This window comes from Macaca mulatta, chromosome 15 (genome assembly GCF_049350105.2).
Source record: "Macaca mulatta isolate MMU2019108-1 chromosome 15, T2T-MMU8v2.0, whole genome shotgun sequence".
In the NCBI taxonomy this organism is placed as follows: domain Eukaryota; kingdom Metazoa; phylum Chordata; class Mammalia; order Primates; family Cercopithecidae; genus Macaca; species Macaca mulatta.
The window spans coordinates 59,943,307-59,955,933 of record NC_133420.1 but is presented as its reverse complement, the minus strand read 5'-3'; the positions used below and the strand labels follow the sequence as shown (position 1 = coordinate 59,955,933).

General features: G+C 42.1%; 1 protein-coding gene across 1 annotated transcript in view; it reads right to left on the bottom strand.

The window, feature by feature from the left end:
• The window catches only part of GABBR2 (gamma-aminobutyric acid type B receptor subunit 2), a 416,683-nt gene that overhangs the window by 160,589 nt on the left and 243,467 nt on the right, over nt 1-12,627 (bottom strand). Inside the window, exon 7 of the mRNA XM_015117226.3 lies at nt 503-739. Coding sequence (XP_014972712.3) covers nt 503-739 — 237 coding nt within the window. The remainder of the gene's footprint in view (nt 1-502; nt 740-12,627) is intronic.

Genomic DNA, 12,627 nt, shown 5'->3' with positions numbered 1-12,627 from the left:
TTGTTGCGCGGGCTGCAGTGCAATGACACGATCTCGGCTCACTGCAACCTCTGCTTCCTGGGTTCCAGCGATTCTCCTGCCTCAGGCTCCCAAGTAGCTGGGATTACAGGCATGCGTCACCACGCCCAGCTAATTTTGTATTTTTAGTAGAGACAAGGTTTCACCATGTTGGTCAGGCTGCTCTTGCACTCCCAACCTCAGGTGTTCCACCTGCCTCGGCCTCCCAAAGTGTTGGGATCACAGGTGTGAGCCACCATGCCTGGCCTCTATGCCCTTTCTTATCCAAGAGTCATAGAAAAGCATTTTCCCAATGTGTCCAAGAGCACACACTGCCCCTGCCCCTTGTCTGAACAGTCCTGCAATCCTAGGGCCTGCAATTAGTTATTTCGATGATCAGAGATAACAGATCGCATAACAGAAAGCCTGTAACAGCCCCTCTTTTACTTTGCATGTTTACAAGGAACACTAAGGAAAACAAACAGCCCAGAGGCATGGGACTGACCGTGACCCCGAAGAAGTTGGTCTCGTTCATGGCATTGAGGATGATCCTGCCCAGCGTGTGGTCTGTGTAGTTGAAGTCCTGGATCCGCTGGTGCCGGCTGCTGGCATGCAGTGTCTCCATGGCCCTCTGCAGCGTCTTGGCGATGACCCAGATGCCATCGTAGGCATACCCATGGAACTTGCTGGGCCCCACGCCTGACCGCTTGTTGTTGTACTCTCTCTCATACTGCTGTGGAGTCTGGAAAAACAGGCGGATTGGGGGAATCCCAAGTTATACTCAGCAGGGACATCAGGTGCCTGATGCCGAGAAGAACTGCTATTCTTCAGTGCCCACAGGGTGCCAGGTACAGGGCTAGACTCTATGTGCATTATCTCATTTAACCCTCACAACAACCTCATAAGGTGGGTACTGTTGTTGTCCCCATCTTACAGACCCCCCATTTTCAGTGGGTCAACTTGCGTAGTGCCACAAAGCTAGTAAGTGACAAGACTGATATTTAAACCCTGTCTGTTGGCAAGACTAGAAAGAGGGGATAATACACCCTAACCAGGCCTTTCCCTCTATACTTGCAGGGCCTGTGGTGAGGTAGAGGCCCATATCCTGTATGTCTGGATATTAAAGTTATAGACACGTGAACAAACTGTTCAAAAAATATTCTCTATTTCCTCATCATAATAAATACACCTTCCTGAGGATCTGGAAGGCCAAGCTGGAATTCAGAATTCTGGGACTTCTCTGAGTTTTAGGCCAGACACAGCAGCACAGAGAGGGAGCTGACCGTGTACTGATCGGCCCACCCCTCTCCTTCCCTTCCCACCCCTCCCCTTCCCTCCCACCCCTCCCCTTCCCTCCCACCCCTCCCCTTCCCTCCCACCCCTCTCCATCCTGCAGCCCAGCCAGGCTCAGTCCACACCTCCTTCCCCTTCCAGCATCAGTAGCTCCCTGTAGCCCCAAAGGCACAGTCTACCCTCAAGAACTGGGGCAATAGGCTCCCTAGGCACTGGAAGCAGCTCCAGCTTATGGGCTAAGAATTCAGGGCACAGTCTGGAAGCTGGAAGGGGTGCAGGTCTGAGTGGGCTGTGTCCGTGGCTTGCAGATTCCGAGCCCCAAGGGGCCTGAATAAGGCTGGGAGCATGGGACCCAGGGCAGGGCCCAGTTGCTCAGCTGTCAGGCAGCATCTGTCCCTCCTGCTATTTCGTCTACTTTCCATAATATAACAGTCTGAATAGGCCAGCATTGAAAAAAAGATTTTTTTTTTCTCCCATTGAGCTGAATTTCATAAAAGAATTTCATTGGTGATATTAACATTTTGATTGTGGCCGCAAAGGAACAAAACTGCCTTTTTACTCTAGACCTTGGAACTTGCACTTCCAGATGAATGCCCCCCCGGGGGACCCATTACCCTTAGGTCCTTCATGGGCCTTTTTTCAAATCACTTCTCGACTCCTCTGCCAGAAATGTCATCGGGGCCCACTGCTTGGTCTTTGGAAAAACCCTCCTTGGGGACAAATCACACACAGGACACTTGACTCATTGTCAGTTTATACTGAGAAGGGCCCCTTAGGGACAGTCACAGGCACTCAGTCAGTCTACAGCCTGAGGCACAGAGAGGTGCAGAGACATGTCCAAGGTTACACAGCTTGTGTGTGTGTATGTGGGGGGTAGGCGGAAGTGGGTGCTGTGCCAGACTACCTTCCCATTTCATCTTGGCTACTTCTTTCCTCTTTGATTTCTAAAGTAGTAATTGCTTTTTGAAAACCACCACAAGTTGTTTGGGCCATGTCTAGTGTTTTTAAGGAAGGTGGTGGAGCTGGGTCATCAAAGGCTGTGTCTTCTGTGGCTAGAACCCACGGGGGCCAAGAAGCCAAGTCTCTTATGGGGCCACCCACACAGATGCCTGGGGGTGAGTGCCAAGTGCCTCCAGCTGTGGACCCTGCAGGCGATGAATTCTGCGTGACCAAATGTGAATGAGTCCTGGCCGGGAGTCTGCCTTCTCCTTTGATTCAGGGTCCTCCTGGAAGGCCCAGGTTTGATCTGTTTACAGCTTTCCTTGGAAATGCATCCTCTCTAGCTACCACCACTCTGCTCATCACTCAAGATACACAATGGGCAGAAACTCCCTCCAAATCCCAGGTTCCTCAAGGAGACCAGCATTTCTAGCCCAGCTCAGCTCCCTGAGTTCGTCCTGTCACTCACATTCCTCCACCCGCCCACACTCCCCTCCCGCTGGCTCTTGAAGCTCATAGTCATCCCTGCCACTTTCACTCCGCCTGGAGAAGGAGGAAACGGTCCACTATGAGGCTCTCTCTCTTTAAACCTTTTGGGTCCCTTGAGCACATCAAGTTGGCTTGCACCTCAGGGCTTTGCCAAGCCGTTTCTCTGCCAGAAAGCTCCTTGCCCAGCTCTTGGCATGATAATTCTCGGCATTCAAATGTCAGCACCTGTCACTTCTCAGGGATGGCTTCCTTGACCCACCCGTTCTAAAAGCCCGTAGCCTGAGGCCAGGGGTTTTTATCTTCTTTATTGCACTTGTCACTCCCTGCAATTTCCCTCCTTATGTGTTTACTTGCTTATGGTCTGTGGTTTTACTCCTCCCTCCCCACCCACTTAGAATTAAGCTCCATGAGGTCGGGGATGTGATCTGTCTTGATCACTGAGGTACCACCAGGATCTCAAACAATACCTGTGTAAGCCCTTTCTAGGCCTCAGTTTCTCTGTCTGTAAAACACAGGAGCACGCCTATTCACACACTGTAGAGCAAAACTGTTCTTTCCAAATACAAAAAGTTGTAATCCTACTGTGTATGAAAGTATTCATTTTCCTGCATCCTTGACAATAGGTATTTTAATTTTTAACGCAACTGTCAGTTTGTTAAGAAAAACATACATATTTGTTAAGAAAAAGGTATTCTTTTAATCTTAATTTGCATTTCTTTGATTAATGATTAGAATGAGCTTATTGTAAATATTAACCAGCAATCTTAACTTTTTAGGTGAATTTCCTAATTATTTTAGGTGAATTTCCTATACCACATTGCTATGGTGATGGTCACATCATTTAATGCTTTGTTTTAATGTCTCCTTGTTATTTTTCCATCTTTTACTATTTGACTATATTTTCTTTTATTTTTTAAAATGTGATTTGTGTCTATTTCTGGTTGTTAACTACTGACCATTTTAAAAAGATTTAAACATTACTTGGATGTGTGTTTCTCTAATTAATTGCTTTAAGCATCACAGAAATGAGGCCCCTTTGACTTCTTTTTTGGATTTTGCTCCATGAGCTTTCTCTGATGCACGCAATGGCATTTGAGGGTTGGTGGTGTCCATTTTTGAATTCCATTGTTCAACCTAATGATTACATACAGATGACATTTCTACACCACTTCCCTGACCAGAACACAACACTGGAGCAGGCTTCAAGATTTCTATGATCCTTTAAAAGTGGGAGGTCCAGACTTGAGGTGAACATTCCCAGTGTGGTCCCACCAGCTAGTAACTGAGTGTAATCTTAAACTTCCTTGATATAGTTTTGTTTTGTTTTGTGGGACACTAAGGGGATCAAGATCATATTGTCTATTGGATTTGGTCTTGAGGTCAACAAAAGTCCCTAAATAAACTTTACATATGCCACTTGTAAATTCATCTGTCTCAAAAAACTGTCCTCCCCAGGTACAAGGATCAGGAGGAGGGCCAAGAACACTGGAAACACTGCTCTTTACCAGATTTCCGTGGGTAGAGTCCTCGGAATGGGACACAGGTGTAGCTAAGCCCTGAAAGGTGACCTCAATTCTTGCTGTCTTTGCAAGCACAAGGTTGAAGAAATCCCTGCTGCCACATGATATCCTAGGCCATTCATCATCGTTCCCAGGCGATGCCAGCACCAACTCCCTTGGGCAAGACAATGACAGCAGGAAGAAACACACTCACAATTGTTGTAGAAAAAGTAATAGTTGTTCTTAAAGCAGGCCTGCAATTATTCAGGGCAGAAGATTTTCTTCCATTGTAAAGCTCACACCGAATGCTGATTAATTACCATCCTCTGAGGTCAAGTTTATCGTGAGATGCTAAAAGTTTCTGAGAAAATAACTTATGCAGATAGTCCCAATTACTGACAGGTTGGCCTCCAGCATATTTTTTAAAGGCATTTGTTGGAACTTGGAACATATTTTCCCACAGACACTATGTTATAAATAGTGGTTAGGTTCCAAGGCTAGCCCACACAAGCTTGCTAACCTACAATGTGACTAAACTTTATGAGTCTGTCATCCCAACAGAAACAAACCGAGTCCTACTTTCTGGGAGAGGGGAGCCTCATGGACAGAAGAGAGGGCAGGAGAGGGATACATCCTCTTCCACATCTGCAACTGCTCCCCACAAAACTGAAACTGGCAGACTTTCTCGCTGGCATCCCTGTGGGAGGTTCAAATCATAGAATCTCATTTGGAAGTACATGAGAAAATATTTAGTTTGCTGGTTCCTGTGCTGTAGTTTGTAGATCACTTGGGAAGCTTGCTAAAAATGCAGATGCCAGGGCCGGGCATGGTGGCCCACGCCTACAATCCCAACACTTGGGGAGGCCGAGGCAGGATCATCTGAGGTCAGGAGTGCAAGACCAGCCTGGTCAACCTGGCGAAACCCCATCTCTACTAAAAATACAAAAAATTAGCTGGGCATGGTGGCAGGCATCTGTAATCCCAGCTACTTGGGAGACTGAGACACAAGAATCGCTTAAGCCCAGGAAGCAGAGGTTGCAGTGAGCTGAGATTGCACCATTGCACTCCAGTCTGGGTGACAGAGTGAGACTTCATCTCAAAAACAAAAAACAAACAAAAAAAGAACAGATGCCAGGGCTACATTTTGGTTCAGTATATCAGTGAGTGAGTTAACTTAGGCATCTGTATTTTAAAAAACCTTCTCATATTTCAAGCATACAAAAATTGGTAACCACTGATGAATTTCCTTCTGCAATCTGATTATTGTATAATTATTGGATCTTTTCAGTAGCAACTTCCAGGTGTTGGCTGAGTTTCTTCTTATACTCCTCCAGTATTGGGAAGCTCACTATGTCTCTTAGGCAGAACTTTCCACTTAGGGAATGGCTGATGTTGAGGAGACTTTCAGATACAGAGTTTGTGCCTCTCTCCCTGAGACTTTTATTCAGCATGCTACATGTTCCTGCGGAGCCACAATACACACGTCTGCTCCTTGTATACCCAACAGCCCCTCAAAGAGCCAAAGACAGGGAGATGCCACCCCTTTTCTAATGCATTCTCCTTCTTTTAAGCAAAATAATCTCATTTCAGACTTCCACTCTATTAAATCACTTATATCAGACCAAAGCTCCCATCAAGGATGTTTAGAAAAGCAGAATAAAATATTAAAATAGCGATTCAAAGACATCAGGAAACAACCAGGATAGCTAGGACTGAAAATCCATCATTCTGGAGAGAAATGCTTTGAGATGGGTCCCAAATTCTTTGCTGTTTTCTTTTGAGGCATTTTCTGATTTGTAAGTAAGAAGGCTAGTCACAGAAACAGAAAGCATTGGATCAGAGCTTTCAGCAGTCCCTCAGGGATAGGAAGCCAAAAACTGTAGTTCTGGGCTACCAAGGTAGCAAGACTTGCATGGCCAAGGTGCCAGAGTAAAGGGAACAATAAAAAAGTGAGCCTGGTATTAAGACTGGCATTTTTACTTAAAATATTTGATAATTAAGCTGCATAAAGCAAGAGGCTGAGAAGCCAAGCAAAAGAGCCAAGGAAACAAACAGAACTATTTGGAGTTTAATAGTATTGGGAAAATAAAAATTGGAGTCCAGGGTCAGTAAATATCCCAGGATTTCAGTTGAGAACATTCAAGGGTCAAACACTAGGAATCAGGGCAAACCAAAATAGACTGGGCCTTACAAAAACTAAAACTAAACCTGGAATCATCTCAGTTCTTCACTGGATTAAGGCAATTTGCCACTCCTCTAACTAATTGCTTGAAGAGTAATACGCTTTCCCTGGAGAAAGAAAACACTATCTGTAGCCTCCACAATTTTCATACACAATGCATTTAATCAAAATTTACTAGGTATACCAGGAAATAGGACCAGACAATTGTTTTAAAAGAAAAGCAAGGAAGAAAAAGAAGAGAAAAATATATGTAATGGAAACAAATTCATAGGTGATCCAAATCTTGACATAATTAGACATGAACTTTAAAATAGCAAGGTTGGCCGGGTGTGGTGGCTCACGCCTGTAATCCCAGCACTTAGGAAGACTTGAGGTGGGCAGATCACCTGAGGTCAGGAGTTCAAGACCAGCCTGGCCAACATGAGAAAATTCCGTTTCTACTAAAAAATTAGCCAGGCATGGTGGCAGGTGCCTGTAATTCCAGCTACCTGGAAGGCTGAGACAAGAGAATTGCTTGAACCTGGAAGGTGGAGGCTGTAGCGAGCCAAGATCATGCCACTGTACTCCTGCCTGGGTGACAGAGAAAGACTCTATCTCTAAAATAAAATAGCAAGGTTTATATGTTCAAGAAAATTGATTAAAAGATGCAGAATCTCATCAGAGAACTGAATACTATAAAAGAAAACACAAAAAATTCTAAAAATAAAAAATACAACAATTTAAATAAAGAATTCAATAGATAGGTGAAGCAACATATTAGACACAGCAGAAAGTAGATTAGTGAACTGAATGCAGGTTTGTATTCAGACTGAAACATAGGGAGAAAAAAAGTTTGGAAAATAAGAAATGAACATAAGAGATACATGGAATATGTTGAAAAAGTATAATATATGTATAATTTTGTCCTGGAAGGTGAGAAAAGAGAGACTAGACAGAAGCAATGTTTCAAAGGATACTATTCTATTTCTTTAACACACATCAATCCACAGATTCATGAAATCCTATGGAGTGCTATGAACTCCAGGCACGATGAACACAAAGGAAAGTTCACTTCAGCACAGTGTAGTAAAACTGCCAAAGACCAAATCAGAAACAAAATCTTAAAAGTAACTAGAGAAAAAAAGATCCATTACTTCAAAAGAGCAATAATAAGTCAGACAGCTGACTTAATAGAAACAATGGAAGCCAGAAGACAATGGAATGACATCTTTAGTGCCAAAAGAAAATAATAGGCCATCTAAAATCCTCTATCTAGTTAATACATCTCTCAATATTAAAGGTAAAATAAATTTCAGACAGTCAGACACTTAGAAGATTTGTTTCCAGAAGAGCCACAGTAAAAGAAAGACAAAGGAGAAGTTCTTCTGGCAGAAAAATAATAGTAATAATAAACAGAAAAACAGAAAGGTGGGAAGGAAAAAAGTAACAGGAAGTGTAAATGTGTTAGTAGATCTAAATGAAAAATGACATCAGTGCCAAGAATATCCAAGAAAATCTTAAAGAAGAACAAAGATTAAGGATTTATACTACAAGGTATCAAATCATACTTCAGTAAATAAAAGAGAGTGATATTGATTAAAAGATAGGTAAGTAGACCAAAGGAAGATAAATGCAAGTTCAGAAGCTTGTGGATAGATCCACACTATATGCAGTTATTTAATTTATGACAAAGGTGACACTGTAGCATGAGTGGTGGGATGGGAGATTACGGCCTTTTCAATAAATAGTCCTAAATCAATTGATTATTCATAAAAATTAAATATCTTATTTCAGACCATACATAAAATTAATTTCAAGTAGATTCTATGGCTAAATGTGAAAGATATAACAAAACTTCTAGATGACAAGATAGGAAAATATCTTCATGAGCATAAGTGGGTATATTAGGCCACTCTTGCATTGCTATAAAGAAATACCTGATCCTAGGTAATTTATAAAGAAAGGAGGCTTAATTGGCTCATGATTCTGCAGGTGCAGAATCAAGAATCATGGTGCTGGCATCTGCTTCTAGTGAGGGCCTCAGAAAACTTTCAATCACGGCAGAAGCCAAAGGAGGAGTAGGTGTGGCACATGGCAAGAATGGAGCAAGAGACAAGAAGGAAGTTGCGATACACTTTCAAACAGCCAGATCTCACATGAACTCAGGGTGAGAACTCACTTGCTACCAAAGGGATGGTGCTAAACCATTCAGGGGAGATCCACTCCCATGATCCAATCACTTCTCACCAGGCCCCATCTCCAACATCAGGAATTACATTTTGACATGAGATTTTGAGGGGACAAACATCCAAATGAAATCATCAAGATGGGGTGATTTTCAGAAAAATAAAATAAAATAACAAAATCAAATACTGCTTCTGCCTAGTCTCTCTTTCCTCCCTTTCCAGGACACAATTATACATATATTATACTTTTTCAACATATCCCAGGTGTCTCTTATGTTCATTTCTTATTTTCCAACCTTTTTTTTCCCGCCTATCCTTAAAATGCCTAAACAAGGCACAAATATACTAATCACAAAGAAGACTAATAAATTGGATTACATTAACATTAGGAATATCTGTTCATCAAAATATATCAAGAGAGTGAAAAGATAAGCCACAGAATAGAAGAAGATATAAGTAATACATATAACTGTCAAATAATTAATATTCAGAATCTAAAAATAAATTCTACAAATCAGTAAGAAACGGGCAACAGTAAAAATGGGCAAAAGACTTGAATGGGCAATTCACAAAAAAGGATATCAAAATGGCCAATGAAGATATGAAAACATGTCCAACTTCATTAGTCATCAGGGAAATGCAAATTTAAACTAAAACAAGACACCAACCACTGCACACCCACTAGGTTGGCTAAAATTAAAAAGCTGACACACCAAAAGTTGTTGAGCATGTGAACCAACTGGAACTCTCAATCACTGCTAGCGGATGTGTAAATTGGTATAACCACTTTAGAAAGCTGTTTGTCACAGAGTCTACTAAAGCTGAACATATGGCTACTCTGACTCAGAATTCCACCCCAAGTATGCACCCAATAGTAATGTGCACATATGTTCACCATAATATATCAAATGCCTAGACAGAAATCAAACAAAATAAGTACCATAATTCTTTTTTCTTCTTCTTTTTAATTGAGATGGAGTCTCACTTTGTTGCTCAGGCTGGAATGCAGTGGTATATCTTGCCTCACTAAAACCTCCGCCTCCTGTGTTCAAGCAGTTCTCCTGCCTCAGCCTCCCAAGTAGCTGAGACTACAGGCATGTGCTGCCATGCCCGGCTAATTTTTGTATTTTTAATAGAGATGGGGTTTCACTATGTTGGCCACGCTGGTCTTGAACTCCTGACCTCAAGTGATTCACCTGCCTCGGCCTCCCCAAGTGCTGGGATTATAGGTGTGAGCCACTGCGCCCAGCCAATATACACAATCATTCTACACAGAAAACTATAAAACATTTCTGAGAGAAATTAAAGAAGACCTAACTAAATGCAGGGATATACACAATTCATGGATTGGAAGACTTTAATATTAAGGTGTCAGTTTTCCCTAAATTGATCTGTAGATTCAGTAAAATCCCAATAAAAACCAGAGAAAGTATTTATGTATGTGTGTATAAACTGGCAATCTGTTTTTAACATGTATATAGAAATGCAAAGAGACAAGAATAGCCAAGACAGTTTGGAAGAAGAACTAAGATGGAGAACCTATATGAGTAGTTATCGAGACTTATTATAAAGCTACAGAAATTAAGATGTTTTGGTGAAAAACAATGGAAAAGAAAAAAATAAAGTTTAGAAACAGAACCAGATATATAGTCATTTGCTTTATGACAAAAGTAATATGGCAGCACAGTGTGGGAAAAGATGGACTTTTCAATAAATGATGTTGGGTCAATTAGATATCCATGTAAAAGAAGAAAAGGAATCTTGATCATTACCTCACATCCCATACAAAATGAAATTCCAGGTTAATTATAGATCTAAATGTGAAAGGTAAAACAATAGAGCTTCTAAAACACAAGATAGGAAAATATCTTCACAGCCTTGGAGTGGATTCTATTAAAGAGTTTCTGTTCATTAAAACACACCAGTTAGAGGACTTCTAGGTAGCTGAAGACAAAGGAAGCTGTGTATAAATTAGCTTTCCCAAGTCTCCCCAAACTATACTAGCTAGCTTTGTAGCCACAAACATTCTATACAAAATGATACCACATCAATAACTGAAGACAGAGAACATCAAAACTGTACAGACGACTGAATAAGAAGAGAAAAATTAACACATTTCACTTTTGCCTTTGCTCACCCATGCCCTGATACAAGGTTTTGTGGCAAAGGCAGAATGAGGAAACTGTGCCAAAGACAGAAGATGGTGGTTATTTAAGGGTGAACTAGAATAACTACCAGAAAGACTAATCTTCCCTGGTATGGTTTGCATTTGTGTTCCTGCCCAAATCCCATGTCAAATTGTAATCCCCAGTGTTGGAAGAGTGGCCTGCTGGGAGGTGACTGGATCATGGGAGCAGGTTTTTCCCTTCCTGTTCTCATTATAGTGAGTGAGTTTTCACAAGATCGGGTTGTTTAAAAGGATGTAGCACCTCCCTCTTCGCTCTCTTCCTCCTGCCCCAGCCAGGTAAGACATGCCTACTTCCCCTTTGCCTTCTGCCATGATTCTAAGTTTCCTGAGGCCTCTCCAGCCATGCTTCCTGTACAGCCTGTGGAACTGTGAGCCAATTAAGCCTCTTTTCTTTATAAATTACCCAGTTTCAGGTGTCTCTTTATAACAGTGTGAGAAAGGACTAATACACTCCTTAAATCTGAAGATACTAAAAAAAAGCTGTGGAGTTCAAAAGTTCAAAAGCAGGCATCTGAATGGCAAAGGAAGTAAGAAGAATGGTTACATCTGGCAGTGGATATTAACTGGGGTAACACATAAAGGCAGTTTCTGAATTGCTACAAATAGTCTTTTTCTTGACCTGGGTGGTAGTTACATGGGTGCTGTCCTTCAATAAAAATAATTAACTAAATCATAAAAAGCAATCCCAATCCTTCCATTGCTCCTCATCTCACATGACCTGGGTTATAAACTCTTCATCAATCTCACTACTCCTTCCTCCTACCCCTAAGGTTCCTATCCTGAAAAAGAAGAGAATTAAAATTTGTCGAGCACCTACTATGTGTTTGCACTTGGTAAGATATCTTTCTACTGTATAACCTCATCTAATCCTTACAAATCTGTGAGAGAGATATTATCATCCCCATTTTACAGACGAGAGACAAGCATTTTACAGATGAGATACACATCACTGTATCACTCTTAGGTTCAGCTGCATTGTAACAGAAAAAACAAATTATCAGTGACTTAAATGAGATGGTTTATTTCTTTCTCATATAAAAGATGTCTGTGGGGAGGCTGGGCAATACTATGACAGCTCCCTGGGTAATAAGGGACCCAGGGTCCTATTTTTATGCTCCACAATCCTAGAATGACATCTCCTTGTCAAGGTCATCTTGTACCTAATGGTCCAAAATGGCTACTAGAAATCCAGCCATCACAACCACATTCCAGTCAACACAAAGGAGAAAGAAAAAGAAAGGCCATATCCCCCTGTAACAGAGCCTTTCTAGAAGTCCCACATAACACTTCTGCTTATATTTCATTGGCCAGACTTGCAATCCTGGCCACATCTAGCATGGAAGGCTGGGAAATGTATAATACATTTTCCAGTGAGGTGGCAATATACCTGGTTAAAAATCAGAGTTGTGTTATGAACTCTGGTTTGTTGTGTTACAGAACTTAGAAGAGGGTGGGAGAGGTATGCATGTTGGTATAGATGACCAGCCACCATCCAGAGTCACCCAGTTGGGAAGTGTTGGGGCCATGATTCAAGTCTAGCCAGTGGCCCCACCATGGGCCATTCAGCCTTTTCCTTCTGAGCCCATGCCCCTCTGACATAGCGCCTTCTCCCAGTGTCATGAGTGCCTGGGGGAGTAGCAAGGAATGGGAGCTTTGTGAGGGGTGGGGGAGTGAGCAGCGCTGTGAAGCTGGGCTCTCTGGGGAGTTCTCCCATTTTTCTGCAGCACCTTTCCTTCCTCCATGCTAAGCTCAGTGCTTCCCTAAAACTCCAAGTTCTTTGTCACGGTGCTCACAGCGCAGTGGTAATGAGATGGGTGCAGATTTTCATGGTTCATTGGCTCTAAGTGGAAGGATCACTAGATTTGCTGGATTGAA